We start from the raw sequence: 15,437 nt of genomic DNA, 5'->3' as shown, positions 1-15,437 counted from the left end.
ATACCACTCCACAGAGACAGTAATTTGTAACCTACAAAATGATTTTCCTCTTGGGACAGCGAAATTGGAAAGACAGGAAATGAAAGAGAAGTAATATCTGGTACTTATTACAAGCCAGCTACAATGCTAGGCATCTTAGATACATTATCTCATTTATTTTCCATGATACCCCAGTGAGATAAGAATGTAGTGACTCATATTAGTGGCAGAAGCATAGGCTCAGATAAAGTGCTACCTGGCCCAAGGTCACTGATGGGGCTGACTTCTGAACCTAGGTCAGTTTGCTAAAATAATAGCTGACACATATCAATAGTATTTTTTTATGGCCCAAAACTGTTCTACGTCTTATACATAATATACTTTGTTTAGTCTTCTTGACAAGTTCGGAGATAGGAGCTAAGATGATGCCCATTTTACAGATAAGGCAACAAAGCACAGAGAGGTGAATTTTCCTGACAAAGTCAATACACCTAGTAAGTGGTAAACTGAGATCTGTACCCACAGTCTGGCTCCAGAGCCCAGGCTCTTAACTATGGACATCACTGCCCAAACCCCCATGCTTCCCTGTACTTTTAACCATGTTGCCATTTTTTCCTTCTTGACTGGAAAAAACACATGAGGAGAAGGAAGTGGAAGGTGAGGGTATAGCACTTACCACATGGCATTCAAAATGATTGCTAATTCATAGCTCCAAATGTGTGGAAATAAAATTATAACTTACACTGCATGATACTCAACAATTTCTAAAGAGCTTTCACACACTATGTCATTCAATTTTCCAGTTATGTGAAATAGATAGGGAAGATGTCTTTGTGTTACAGGAAAGAACACTCAGGGTAGAAAATTACTTGTCTGAGATGACACAATTAATAAAAGCAGGTCTGAAATGAGATAGTACTTTTCTTAGAGAAAGTATTCTCCCACTCTATCATGCCATCTTCAAATACCCCTTCATTCACTCTGCCAAGAGGCTAACTTACCGAGACGAGCCCTTGTCCTGGGTCCCTGCATTTGACTTCGCAGTTCAGGCCTCAGATGAAACTTCTTTGCTTCATCAACTAAGTCCCTGCACTGTAAACTACATCGGATGAAAGGCTGAAATACAGCAGACAATAGAGTGAGCCACAGAGGCCACCTCTAATATTGTAAGAGTATAAATGGCACATACAAAGAACTAACTTCTTAAGATTGAACATCAGTTTCCAAAGTCCTATGAATCCAGGGCTGTGAGTAATGGCTATGCTGTGGGCTTCTACAACTGATTAAAACAATTTTGGGGGAATAGATAATGTATTACATGGTTCAAAAATCAAATGCTGCAAATGCTAGGAAAAGGTATATTAAGAAGTGTTTCCCATGCACCTTGGCACTTACAAGTAACATTAGTTTGTACATCCTTCCAATGATTATGCAAATACAAGTATATAATAAGAAGAATTTAAAGGAAAATCAAAAGATTTCTGTTATTTTCTGGGATGACAGGAAGAAGAACTTGTCTGAAATAATTTCTGCAAGGTTCACAACACTGACATATACCTATGTCGATTTCTAATAGAGCTCAGTACTGGAACATCTTGCATTTGCCTTTCCAAATTCACTCTGCACCCTTCTCCATTCTGCTCTCTGGCCCAGAAGACTGGTCTACATGAACTATGTCAATAGGGCTCCCATGCCCTCTACCTTCTGGTTGGGTTCAACCATGGGGGATCCTAACAGGAGCTGAGAGGGAAGAAGTAAGATCAGGCACACTCAGTGTGTGAATATGGATTTCAGTCCTCCAAGTCTGGTTACGGAGCCTGGCTCCTAGCCACAATACAAAGAAATAGACATGAGGGATATACTGATGGGTTGTACAAAAGAGTGCAAGTAGGAGAAGGTTTGAGGTGTGATACTAACCAGCCTGCAACTTTTCTAATGTGAACAACTGGAAAAACTATATTTGTAGTTAATGCACAAAGAGATCTAGGGCTGAGCCAGCAAAAGGAACACATTCACTGACCTGAGCCTTACCTACATGTTACAAACAAGCGTTCCGTCAAAGTACAGTCCAAATAATATAGATGATGTTTGTGGTAAAAATCATGAAAACATACTACAAAGACTGAAGTTGGAGACACTTTCATAAACAAACTTAACATGTCACCAAAGTTGATATTAAAATGCATCAAACTGCTTTTATGCTGGCTTCACCGGAGGTGAAAAATAAAGAGACTTGATAAATAAAGTGTCTTTCTCAAGGCAATCAGAAACAATTTATGTGTAATGGAGAGAGGGAAAAAGTTTATCATCTTATGTTACCTATGTATGATAATCAGGGGCATGTAAAACAAAAAGACAACATAACAAAACAGAGATTTTCATTTGTATCAGGAGCCTGACTTGCCAGCTAGGGGGTGTCAGGAGACCACCCCCAGCACCAGCCCCTCTGGCATTCCCAGAGAGGCTACCCAGGAGACAGCATGTTTACATTAAAATGACCAGCGTGGAGGGGCCTCTCTGGTGGCGCAGGGGCTAAAGACAGCACCATGAAGCTCTCACCAGCCACTGCAACATGAGTTTGATCCCCCACCAGCAGGGACCAACTCACATGGCGCAGCAGACCTCTCCTGTCTCCCTGCTGCTCCCCTCAGCTGTGTATTTCAGGCAATCCACCTGTTCTGCTCCCCACTCTGTCTCTGGTAAATCCTTTCACTCCCTGCACCTCTGGCCTACACCCCAGTTCCTGTATGCATAAATAAATATATCTTAAAAAAAATGACCAGCATGGAGTACACAATACTGAGCTACAAGAGATATTCAAGCTTTTAGATTCTGTATGTCCTACATGACTTACCTCAGCATCGATTACATCCGTGATGTACCTGGGAGTCAGCAGGGGCATTCGGACATACTGCAGCAGGTCAGGTAAGGATTCTTCTCGTTCCTTCTTGGCATGCTTCACCCAGTTGATGACAGCCTCAAAAACTGGCTCTTCAGAATCCACCTGTAAATTATACTCATACATTAGGGATCTCTCAACCTCAAAAAGCAATCATGGCTATTTTCTCCTTCTTCCTCCCCATCCCCTGCCACCATTACCAGAAATAGGTAGGCTCATGGGAAAACAATCTTTTCAAATACAACTTACTAAGATTAGGAAAAGATTTATAGTTAAACCAGATAAAAATAAACTAAGAAGATTGGTAGTGCCTGAGAAACCATCAGTCGCAAGTTAGTTTTTACCTCAATGCCCTTCTCCATCCTGAAATTTTTTTTGGGTCATTTATGAAACTTTATGGGGGAAAGAGGATCTGTTGCCCTAGTGATAACAACTTGTATTCATAAGTGCTGTCGCATGATGTCCAGGTATGTTCCTCAATGCCTCCACCCCAGGAATTGCTTCACATTGTCATATGGAGTGTTGCCATTTTCAAAGCATTTTTCTTTAGTATTTGAGCAACTGCTATGTATTAGGCACTGTGCTATTTGAAATTATCTATAATTAATCATTTGAAGAATTTAGTTCTAAATTTATATATGAAAAACTGGATAAAGTAAGACACATCATAAAAAAACCTACATTATACTCCTGAAAAAGCACTAGGTATAATAACACCCAGGACGTCCCAAAGACAGACACCAAAGTATAGGTACAGTGTCCCTTTTACCAGCCCCCAGAATGCATCTGTTCTGAGAGATAGCTTTCACAGTATGACTGTGACTAAAGAAACCATACTGTGAACTTTTTCCAAGAAATGAGAATATAGAAAATGTTTTAGAAAGTTCATTTATTTGATGGATTAATTGAATACATACTAAGTGCCAGCATTATGCTAGAGGCTGTTATTTATACAATGGTGAACAAATCAGATATGAACCTCGCTCTTAATTGGAGAAGTAATTGTTAAACTGGAAAAATGAACAATCCAATTTCCACTGTATACTATCGTGAGTAAAGTACAGAGGTTCTGAGATGGAATAACATGAGATTTCCTAATTTATATTCATGGGTGAGGGGAGGTCTTCCTGCAGAAGCAAAAGACTGACTTATGATGGATGAGAAGCAACTAGTTAGGGAGACTAAGAAGAGCAGACTCCAGGACAGACAGAAGATCCCCAGCACTTGGAATTATTTCGGGCATATAGTAAGTGCTCAGTAAATATCTGATAAATGAACCAATAGTAAATGTTGAGTGTTACTATTTTATTATTATGTGCAGTGAGATTCCAACAGAAGATAGCCACATGATCCAATATGGTAGTCATGACCCACGTGTGTTTATTTACATTAACTGAAATTAAATAAAAATTCAGCTTCTTAGTCACATTAGTCACATTTTAGGTGCTCAATAGCCACATATGACTGGTGGCTAGCAATCTGGATATAGGTCCTTTCCATCTTTACAGAATATTCTACTGGACAGCACTGTCCTAGAGTAAGAAAGAATTAGCAGCTTCAGAAGAGACAGAAGGCTGCTGTAGTGAAATGAATGAGAGTGGTAAAAGATGAAGCTAAAGAGGATAAGAAGGGCCAAATCACAGAGAGCATTAGAAACTAGGTATTACTCTAGTGGCAAATGGAAATCATAAAAGGTGTCAAGCAGACTAGTGAAATTATTATATGTCTGTTTTGTGATGATCACAGTGACTATCATAGGTAGAACAGTTTAGAGGGGCTAAGACCTGCAAGTTAGAGGCTACTCTGTACTCTGGTACATTAGGCAAAAGGTGCTGGTGCTTAGATGATAGCTGTGATGGTGGTAATAGAAATATATGCACTGGAGACATATTCTTGAGGTCAAACTAACCCAGCCTACTTGATGAAGTAGATTCAGGGAAGGTTGCAGAAGAGTCCATGATTTTTTAAACAAATTTTTGCTAATGATGAGGATGACATACTGATAGTTTTAAACAGCTGCATGCCAGATTCTGACACATTCAAGTTTAAAGATTTAAAGATGGGGTTTTTCAGTCATGAGCAAAGATCTTTGATCTTATTGAAGACAGAATTGCAGAGAAACAGTTGAACTGGGGGGGCCTCCCCTGGTGGCGCAGCGGTTGAGCGCTGGGTTGCGAAGCTCTGCAGCACCGGTTCTATCCCTGGCCACCGGTGAGGGTCCCACATGGCGCTCAGACCTCTCCTGCCGCCCACTGCTCCCCTCAGCAGTGTATTTCATCACTCTGCCTGTTCTGTTCCCCGCTCTGGTTCTGGTGAATTCGCTTACCCTCCCGAGCTTCTAACTGTACCCAGTGTCTGCATAAATAAATCAATAAATCTTTAAAAAAAAAAAGAAAAAGAAAAAGAAACAGTTAAACTGGGAGAAAAAAAAACCCCACCAATATTAATGCTTCACCATGGAGAAAAATTCCTCCATAATAAACTTTTATAGAGAATTCAAGTATCAGCCACTGGCATTCTTATTTAATGCTCAAAACAACCCTATGTACTAAATACTAATATTATCTACATTTATAGAACAGGAAACTAAAGATTAATGGTTAAGTAACACATGTCACCCAGACAAATCTAAAACCCACATTCTAAAGTCCAAGCTGTTTTAACCAATATGATATATTGCTTCCTATTGATTTAATTATTACTGTTTCATATAATGAGAGGAAGCGTTAGTTAGCAACAGAGTGGCAGACATCTGGCTCCTATTTCTGGGGCTGGTATGTGGAACAGAAAAAAAGCAAAGGCCAGTTTTGACAGACACTAAAGAAAGACTACATAAGAATTCTCAGACTATTTTCATCTCAGCTTCTGAATACACAGGTTTGTTATTTGTGCTTTTTCTTCCCTCTAATTTTATTCCCGAGTCCACAGAGTCCTAAAATTAAATGACTTCTGTGAGTGCTTCCTGGTTAAATAGAAACAAACTAACTAGGTGACTAACTCACAGTTTTAGTGGTTCAGAAAACAGACGCTGAAGCCAGAATGCCCAGGTATAAAAGCTGGTGGAAGTCTTAGTTTCCACCTCTGAAAAATGGGACAGTTTCGAGAATTATATAAGATTAAAAACACCAAGAATAGTGCCATTAGAATGGAGACTTTAGACTACAGGGATTTTGTCTGTTTTCACACCTGGATTCTCAGCACTTGGAACTATTTTGAGCACACAATAAATGCTCAATAGTTGGTAAATGAACCCATGGTAAATGCTGAGTGTTAGTTGTTTTATTATTATATGCAGTAAACTTCAAGCTGTAGTGCTCATACTCTTTGCTATGTTTCCTAATGTATGGACACAGTCTACCAAATTACTAGTTTCCAAATCTGAAGAATGTGTCTTTCAGCCATACCTGGCAAAGTACAGCACAAAGACACGATGTCCCACACCAGGAGTATGAGAACAGAACTTTAGCAAATACTTGGCCAAGCAGTATTTGTAACAGCAGCTTTTCTGGGTTGATATGAAACATCATAACAAACTGGAAAATAACTTCTCTTTAGTAGGGAAGTGTCACAAGTGTGTCCTCAATATTCCCTTTGAAAAGTTAGCAGGGAAAGGCACAAAGAAAAGGTTGGCTAAAATTTGATACTAAATATATTCAAATGGGGGGGCCTCCCTGGTGGTGCAAGGGGTTAAGCACCACACTATGAAACAATCCGAAGCCTCTGCAGCACAAGTTCGATCCCCGGCCTGCCAGGGAGCAACCCACATTGCGCAGCAGACCTCACCTGTCTCACCCACTGCTCCCCTCAGCAGTGTATTTTGGTTAGTCTGCCTGTTCTGTTCCCCGCTCCATCTCTGGTGAATCCTCTCACCCCCAAGACCTCTGGCCTGTACCCCAGTTCCTTTTTTTTTAAAGATTTATTTATTTTTATACAAGAATTGGGGTATAGGCCAGAGATGCGGGGGTGAGAGGATTCATCAGACAGAGCAGGGAACAGAACAGGCACACTGATGAAATACACTGCTGAGGGGAGCAGCGGGTGAGACAGGAGAGGTCTGTCCCGCCATGTGGGTTTTTCCCTGGCCGACCGGGAATTGAACTTGTGCTGCAGTGGCTGTGGATTGCTTCATAGGTTGTGTCTTAACCCCTGCGCCACCAGGGAGGCCCCTGTACCCCGGTTCTTATATGCATAAATAAAAAAATCTTTTTTTAAAAAAAAAGAAATATATTCAAATGGGCCTCCCTGGTGGTGCAAGGGGTTCAGCACAGGACTGTGAAGCTATTGGCAGCCTCTGAAGCATGAGTTCCATCCTCCGTCAGGGAGCTACCCACATGGTGCAGCAGACCTCTCCTGTCTCACCCGCTGCTCCCCTCAGCAGTGTATTTCAGTCAGGCTGCCTGTTCTATACTCCACTCTGGTTTTTTTTTAGATTTATTTATCTATTTGTAAAAGCACTGGGCACAGTCAGAAGCGCAGGAGGGTGAGAGAATTCACCAGAGCGGGGCACAGAACAGGCAGACTGATGAAGCACACTGCTGAGGGGAGCAACAGGCGTGGCAGGAGAAGTCTGCGCGCCATGTGGGACCCTCGCCAGGGGCTGGGGATTGAACCGGTGCTGTAGAGGCTGTGGGCAGCCTCGAAGCCCAGCGCTCAACCGCTGCGCCACCAGGGGAGGCCCACCCCACTCTGTTTTTGGTGAATCCTCTCACCCCCAGCACCTCTGGCCCGTAACCCAGTTCTTATATGCATAAATATATAAATCTTTTTAAAAAAATATATATTTAAGACATGTTATTTTACATAATGATCATAGCTTTAACAAAACAACTCAGAGACTGATCATTTGGTTTATAAAAATATATTCAAGGACCTCTTTAAGTAACAAATTCCTTCCATTGCACTTAGAAAAATTAATCAAACTTTGATTCTTTCCAATATTCCTAGCTTAATCTGAGGTGCACATGTATAGGTGCCACTAACCTCTGCGAATCCATCAATTTAAAATTAATTCTTTATTATTTTCTGAGGAACAATAATGGGGGGGGGGCGCAGGGAGGACACACAGTCTTTCTGGAGAATTGAATTTCTCCTAACTGGGGAAATAAAACCCAATGAGTGGGCTTTTATCACTTGGCTCTGCTAAGTATTTTCTAGAAGTGACTAACTATGTTAAAGAATTGGACTACTGGCGGCCTCCCCTGGTGGTGCAGCGGTTGAGTGCTGGGTTGCGAAGCTGCCCGCTGCCTCTACAGAGCTGGTTCGATCACTGGTCGCCAGGCAAGGGTCCCACATGGTTCGCAGACCTCTTCTGCTGCGCCCACTGCTCCCCTCAGCAGTGTATTTCGTCAGTCTGCCTGTTCTGTTCCCTGCTTTGGCTCTGGTGAATTCTCTCACCCTCCCGCGCTTCTGACTGTACCCAGTGCTTGTATAAATAAATAAAAAAAAAAGAATTGGACCACTGGAGATTAATGCTATGGGCTTCAATAGCACATAATAGTAAACAACTAACACTCACCATTTACTATTGGTTCATTTATCTACTGGACTTCTTACTCAAATTGTTAGCCTACACTAACCTATATGCAACAAAACTATTGCTCAACTATTGGTACTATGATTTAAAATTACTAAGATTCTTCTTATGGTGTTAAGCTGGTGAATGCCTGTCCAGGCACAATTCCTCTCTGCTAGATGAAGAACTACTACTTTAACATCCAGTTCATAAGTTCCTTCCTTTGACCCCCTCATACACCCATAAAATACTTATGATCTGATTCCTGCTTACCATCACCAACCTTTATGATCCATGCCTTGGCAAAGGTTTACTCTTATTTCTTATATATAATTTCCATACTTTGACTAGATTGATTATTCTCATCATACTCTACTATAATAATTTTAGTCTTTATGTCTGTCTCCACCACTATTCTGTGAATCCTCTGAAAACAGGAATTGTACCTTACTCACTTTTAGATCCATATCACCTGGCATAGTGATTGTTACATGGTAGATATTCTCAACAAAAGTTTGTAAAAGAGTGATTAGGTAATAGAGAAGTTTCTACAGAAACTATCCTACTAAAGTAGAAAGTGTTCTGCTTCAATTTCTCCTTATTCTACAGTTTAATGGTGATTCTTAACCATTGGGATCACATATTTCACTGAGGAGAGTATAAACTCCCTCCTCCATAAACAAACAAACAAACAAACAACATGGCATACCATTTCAGAGGGTTAAAAAACCTCTGCAGTTAATATAGACACTTAATTAAGAAGTTCTGCTGTAGAAACACAGTAACTCCGCCTTGCTTTCTGCAAGTTTTGTAATAGTCCAGTCTTGAAGAAACTATAAGAGCAAGCCAAGTCTGTACCTGGATTTCATCACACTTGATTAATTTTTCCACTTCTCCTTGACTTAGAAGAATGAATTCTTCATGCTGTACCACTTCAGGAAAATGCTTCTGGCTAAAAACCTCAGCTGCTTGCATCAGGTCAACACAATTGTGAGTTTCAGCAAAATCCCTGATGCCCAGACAATTAGAAGGGTCCAGCTGACTTTCTAGGAATTCACAGCAGGCTTGCTTCACACCTGGGACAAATACAAAACAGTGACTGCTTCAGGATATTGGCCAGACGTGAAATGATCTATATTCTTGGATCCTGACATTAGAGGAAGCTACATCAGAGGAAGAATTAGATTAGAAATTCTATGCTTAAGGAATTCATATCCCATTTCTGTGTTACATGCTCTGCGACCTTTAGCAAAGTCCCTACCCTGTCCCTGCTTCAGCTTGAAAACAAGCATAGTGAGATATACTGCCTCCATGGACAGTGACACAAACAGAAAAGCCTAAAATAGTCTTGGCAATCAAGCTATAAAACCAATTATAACTTAGTATAATGTAATGTACCTAAGTTTCTACTTTACATAAAACTTGACTAAAATATGACAGTGAAGGAAAAACAAGATACTAAGAATAACAATCTCTTATTTCTCTAATTGAAAAATTCAGAGCAGAAACTTACTTTTATAATTGTGCATTCATGCAAAAAGTTTCACACTTTCCCTCATGTATTAAAAACTGAAAAGGTGCATATAAAAGCTAAAAATTACAGAAATACAATGGGAGGTTAAGACAGAGTGGGAACTGAGAGTCCAGGGACCATCATCTAAACCTGTGAAAACTTTATTCTTTCATTTTTGTGTGTCAATTTAAATTTTTAATAGATAATTTATATGGCTCCAAAATGTAAAGTTGAAAAAGGGTTTACCATGAATGGTCTCCCAAACCCCCTCCCCACCTGGCCATCTAGTTCCCTTCCCTGAGGCAATGCATATCAGTTTCTGTGCTCCCTTGCAGGACTAGTGTGTACATATATGTAAAAAGTGCATCTATTATTCCTTTCTTCCATTTTTATAAAAACAGAAAAAGAGTAAATGCTCTCTTCTAAAGCACCAACAGATACATTTGGAGAAGTTCCTTTATACTGAGATTGAAATGTGATCATCTGTGCTACCAGTATAAATGAGCCTCCACGTTCTCTCTCCATAATTTTTATGATTAAGTTTATATCACTAATTTAAATATTTCGAGGGCTACAGGACACCAATAGAACTTTAACACATGTACCTTTCAGCTGGAGCAGACAGGCTGCAGGGAGCAGTTCTTGTACATTCTCCACTGTTACATGTACTGTTTCTGTGTACACAAAGTCCAGCAGGATTTCCATGGTGGAGGCAGTTAAACCTTGGATATCAACAAAAGGTTTCCCCTTCTCAGAAAGCTGAAAATTCAAAGGGTAAGAAATTATGGTGGTTATAATTTCATGGGATAAAGGTAGAATCTCATATCTAAAAGCTTGAGAGATATTAAATGTTAATTGGATACACATCTTTAAAAAAAACATGGTGTTTGATTTTTATAAAACAAATATGGTAGATATTTGCAGTTTTCAAATGAGGGAACTATATATGTAGTTCCAGAGCACACAATGAGGTGACATTTTCCTTGAATATCAATTTTATTAGTAAATAATTTAAAACACCTCTTTCATATTACAAAGAAATGTATTGCCAAATAGAGCGCAAAAGTTCCATGAATATACCACTAGAGACTATGAGCTTTTTTAAAAAAAACACAAGGGCCTCCCCTGTGGCGCAGCGGTTGAGCGCTGGGTTGCGAAGCTGCCCGCGGTCTCTGCGGAGCTGGTTCGATCCCCGGCTGCTCCCCGGCCACCGGAGGAGGATCCCACATGGCGCGCAGACCTCTCCTGCCGCCCGCTGCTCCCCTCAGCAGTGTACTTCGGTCCTTCTGCCTGCTCTGCTCCCTGCTCTGGCTCTGGTGAATTCTCTCGCCCTCTTGCGCTTCTTACTGTACCCAGTGCATGTATAAACAAAACAGGCAATACAAACAAATAAATAAAACATGCCTCTGTAAAAAAATAAATAAATAAACCCCACAAAATTTCAATGAAATGTCATGCATGAGGATTGTGTGGGTCACAGCTGCAGACTCCCTAGGACTACCTAGCACTGTCTTATCTATCCTTAGACTAACCTTGGTGGTGATAAAAAGCAACATGCAGGTCATCCTCCAAGGGCTTCTGCTGTAATACTGTCTGAATATAACAAATTGTTTAGCTGGGATGACTCAACATATACATATGTATATGTGTATATATATGTAACTGCATATGAGTGTGAGTAAGTGTGTGTGTGTGTCTCTCTCTCCTTGGAGTTGTATTGATGAGGCCAGATAATCATAGAAAATTGTTTAGCTAAGGGTGAAAATCTCCAATTTTACAGGATAATAAACTATATACATATGTTTTTAAGATTTATTTTATTTATTTATGCATACAAGAGCTGGGATGTAGGCTAGAGGTGTGGGGGCGGGGGGAAGGGTGAGAGGATTCACCAGAGACAGAGTGGGGAGCAGAACAGGCAGACTGACTGAAATACACTGAAGAGGGAACAGCTGGCAAGACAGGAGAGGTCTGCTACGCAATGTGGGTTAGCTCCCTGGCTGGGGCTCAAACTCTGTGCTGCAATGGCTGCTGATAGCTTCACAGTGCTGAGACTTAACCCCTTGAGCCACCAGGGAGGTCCCAATAAACTATCTTTAAATTGATTACATTATTAAAATTTTACTAGACCTTAACCTTAGTTTAGAAATTCATTTACTCACAAAACTATATTGTAACTCCACTATGAACTAAACATCTGTATCATTTTTGATCCCTCCATTAGTCCAGAAGAATCAAAAAGTATTTTCCACCAAAGCCAGGAACAAAATCAATCCCCAACATTTAAAAAAAGTCACTAGTACATTATTTTGGAAAAACATTTTACTTACATTTGATAGTGTAACTATTTACAAAAAAGTACATTTATTATAGAAGTTTCTCATTCAATAAATTATATTCCCATTAGTCACTATGTAATAACTTAGAATAATTATAGTACCATTGCACATTTTTATTTTGTTTTAAAATTTTTCAGTTTTGAGAGCTTTTCATTTACTATTATTTCATCTGATTCCCATAGCAACCTAGTAAAGTAGTCAGGTGTAATACTATTGTCATTTAAGAGATAAAGGATCTAAAGTTCAAAGAAATTATGTGACTTAATTATGTCACTTAACTAGTAAGAGACAGATAAAACTCAGGTCTTCTTGCCTCAGTCCTGAACTTTCAATTTGGGTCACATTTGAGAAGCATTTCAGGGCTGGAAGAGAACAATGAAACCATCTAGTTCAATCACTTTATTTTATAGATCAACTCAGTAGTTAGAAGATTGCTAGGGTCACAAAGAATTAAGAGAACTGAGCCAAGAATTCAGGTTTCTGGATGCTTAGTCTTACAGACAAAATCATCTGGCATTTTCTTATCTGATGTCAGTTGTTTTTTTATTTTTTTAAAGATTTATTTATTTATTTATACAAGCACTGGGTATAGTCAGAAGCGCAGGAAGGTGAGAGAATTCACCAGAGCCAGAGTGGGGAGCAGAACAGGCAGAAGGACCGAAGTACACTGCTGAGGGGAGCAGTGGGCGGCAGGAGAGGTCTGCGCGCCATGCAGGACCCTCCTCTGGTGGCCGGGGAGCAGCCAGGGATCGAACCGGCGCTGCAGAGGCTGCGGGCAGCTTCGCAGCCCAGCGCTCAACTGCTGCGCCACCGGGCATGCCCTCAGTTTTTTTTTTTGAAGACATACTTTTAAAAAATTTTTTTTATTTTTATTTATTTATGCATAAAAGAGCTGGGGTACAGGCCAGAGGTGTGGGGGGTGAGAGGATTCACCAGAGACAGAGTGGGGAACAGAACAGGCAGATTGGCTGAAATACACTGCTGAGGGGAGCAGCGGGCGAGTCAGGAGAGGTCTGCCTCACCATGTGGGTTTCTCCCTGGCCGGGGATCGAACTTGTGCTGCAGAGGCTGCGACTGATTCATAGTGTGGTGCTTAAACCCTTGCACCACCAGGGAGGCCCTGATGCCAGTTTTTAAAGAAAGACTGATGAGGAAAAAAGAATGAAAGAGAATTCTTTTTAAAAAGTCCACATTAATTTCTGATAATGTGTAGAAAAAATTTTCTTCAAGCTGACAAAGATTAGGATACAAAGTATATAATTAGCAGTAGGCAGCCCCAGTCCATTATTATTTCAAGTTCAGCAGCTGCCTGGTGACACTCTCCTTCCTCAGTTAAATGCCAATTGCTTCACATCCTCTTGTGCAGGGCAATATAGAATAGGGGTCTGTAATGTTATATTACACAAGCTCATTTTAGAATTAGCCTGGAGTAGCTGAACAATCTCTCAGGTTTCCATGTTTTTCTTACTGGCTGTGTGAGTGAGCACTGCATTTAAAATGAGATTACAGAACTTAAAAACCCACACTTCAGAGGCTGCGGAGTAAAGTAGTTAAAAGGTGCTTGAGCTTTAGAGTCAGAGAATTTAGGATTAAATGCCATCTCTACTATTTACAAGTGATGTGATGTTAAGCTGTCATTTAATATCGATGACCCTGTTTCTTCGTTTATAAATGAGATGGTAACATTGACCTCTATGGTGAGTGAGACCTAGTGATCACCTAGCATGGACCTGGCCCATGAAGGGTAGTTATTGTCATTACTATGATACCACCTTTCCTATTGCGTTCCAGTAAGCAACACAGTCACTAAGGTGATGGGACTAACTAAAGAAAATACTGATAGTTAAAAGAAAATTCTTTTTATGTGTTACCATAATGAAATGTTTCAGGCATACATCAAAATGTATAATAAATATAATAAATATAATAAAAGCTGATGTATTCATCAGTTCAAATTTTTTAAAAGTCAAAATAATTTAAATCTATTTTGAAAATCAGACTTGAGATCTTGGAAAGTAAACAGCTGTAAAGCTCTCTTCTGCACGGCTCTCTAAGAGTAACTCACAACACACTCAACAACTTCACTCCACATTTCAAGTGTTTTGCCAGGCAATTACTGCAATGGTCCTTTTTAATACTTCATGAGCACTACCTTCTCTCTTGTCAAGCCAGTCTTTCCCCAGCTCCCTTTGCTAACTGCCTATACTCCAAAGGCAGCATCTTCTTCCAAGTTATATTCCATATTCTTACACAATCATCTGTTAAGTCCTCTTGCTCTCACTTCACTTACTCTAAAATCCACATTAGTAGAATGAATACTGACTTTCTTCACATATTATTAGGAGTGGGGTGAGGGCTAATACCCACTTTTGTTTCCTTCCCCTCTTCCCTATCTCCCTGGTATTCACTTGAAAGTATGAAACTTTAGGACAAAATTAGGAAAACAAATTTAAGAAAACAATAAGCAAAATCCAACAGCTAGCATTAGTGTTTTATGACATGCTAGACAGAAGCATGCTAGACTACATGCTAGAAGTTCTAAGCACTTCTTATATAATTATCACAATAACTACATGCTACTTTATATTTTTTTAAATTTAGAGATGAGGAAACTAAGGTATAGTCAGGTGGCAGATCTTATCCAGTATGTGCAGTTAGCCACCATATTATAGATATCCAGTCATATCAAACTTCGATTATTTTATTCAGTACTAGTTACATGTGAGGAGATGGCCTAGCACTTACCTCACTAGTGAACATGGCACAGAAGTAATCACTGCAGGCAGCCAGCACAATCCGGTGGGCAGGGAAGTCTTTCTGCTCTACTCTCAATGTCACATCACAGAGGGTATTGCTCTTCCTGAGGGAGTTCATTGAATTGAGGATGGATTTAGCGTGAGTATTTGTCATTATGTCTTTGGGGGCCATAATGCCTCCCATCAAGCAATATGGAGAAAGAATGAAAGTAGTCCTTGGACTCTGAAACTGCAAGAGAAACATGAACATATATAAAGGGCTGGGGAAACTGAACATAATTGATTAGTTTTACAAATTAAGGTTTCCTCAGACCGAAACATGGACTAGCAGACGGTATTCTTGTTCTTGGAATTATCACCACAATCTAGTCACTATTTCAAGTAAAAATGATCTCCTTTTCCTCTGAATTCTGATACTGACTGCTTTTACCACTTGACA

General features: G+C 40.0%; 1 protein-coding gene across 3 annotated transcripts in view; it reads right to left on the bottom strand.

Moving 5' to 3' along the window:
- Nucleotides 1–15,437, bottom strand: part of KLHL12 (kelch like family member 12) — a 28,534-nt gene that overhangs the window by 10,959 nt on the left and 2,138 nt on the right. For all 3 annotated transcript variants that reach the window (XM_037497376.2, XM_037497377.1, XM_037497374.2), the window contains exons 2-6: nucleotides 14,988–15,227; nucleotides 10,509–10,662; nucleotides 9,249–9,466; nucleotides 2,834–2,983; nucleotides 981–1,095 (exon numbers count right to left, since the gene is read on the bottom strand). In XM_037497376.2, coding sequence (XP_037353273.1) covers nucleotides 981–1,095; nucleotides 2,834–2,983; nucleotides 9,249–9,466; nucleotides 10,509–10,662; nucleotides 14,988–15,227 — 877 coding nt within the window. The remainder of the gene's footprint in view (nucleotides 1–980; nucleotides 1,096–2,833; nucleotides 2,984–9,248; nucleotides 9,467–10,508; nucleotides 10,663–14,987; nucleotides 15,228–15,437) is intronic.

The sequence above is a fragment of the Talpa occidentalis genome, unplaced genomic scaffold, assembly GCF_014898055.3.
Source record: "Talpa occidentalis isolate TD23 unplaced genomic scaffold, MPIMG_talOcc4v2.1 talOcc4.8, whole genome shotgun sequence".
NCBI lineage: Eukaryota > Metazoa > Chordata > Mammalia > Eulipotyphla > Talpidae > Talpa > Talpa occidentalis.
This window is presented reverse-complemented; position numbering and strand designations above follow the sequence as displayed.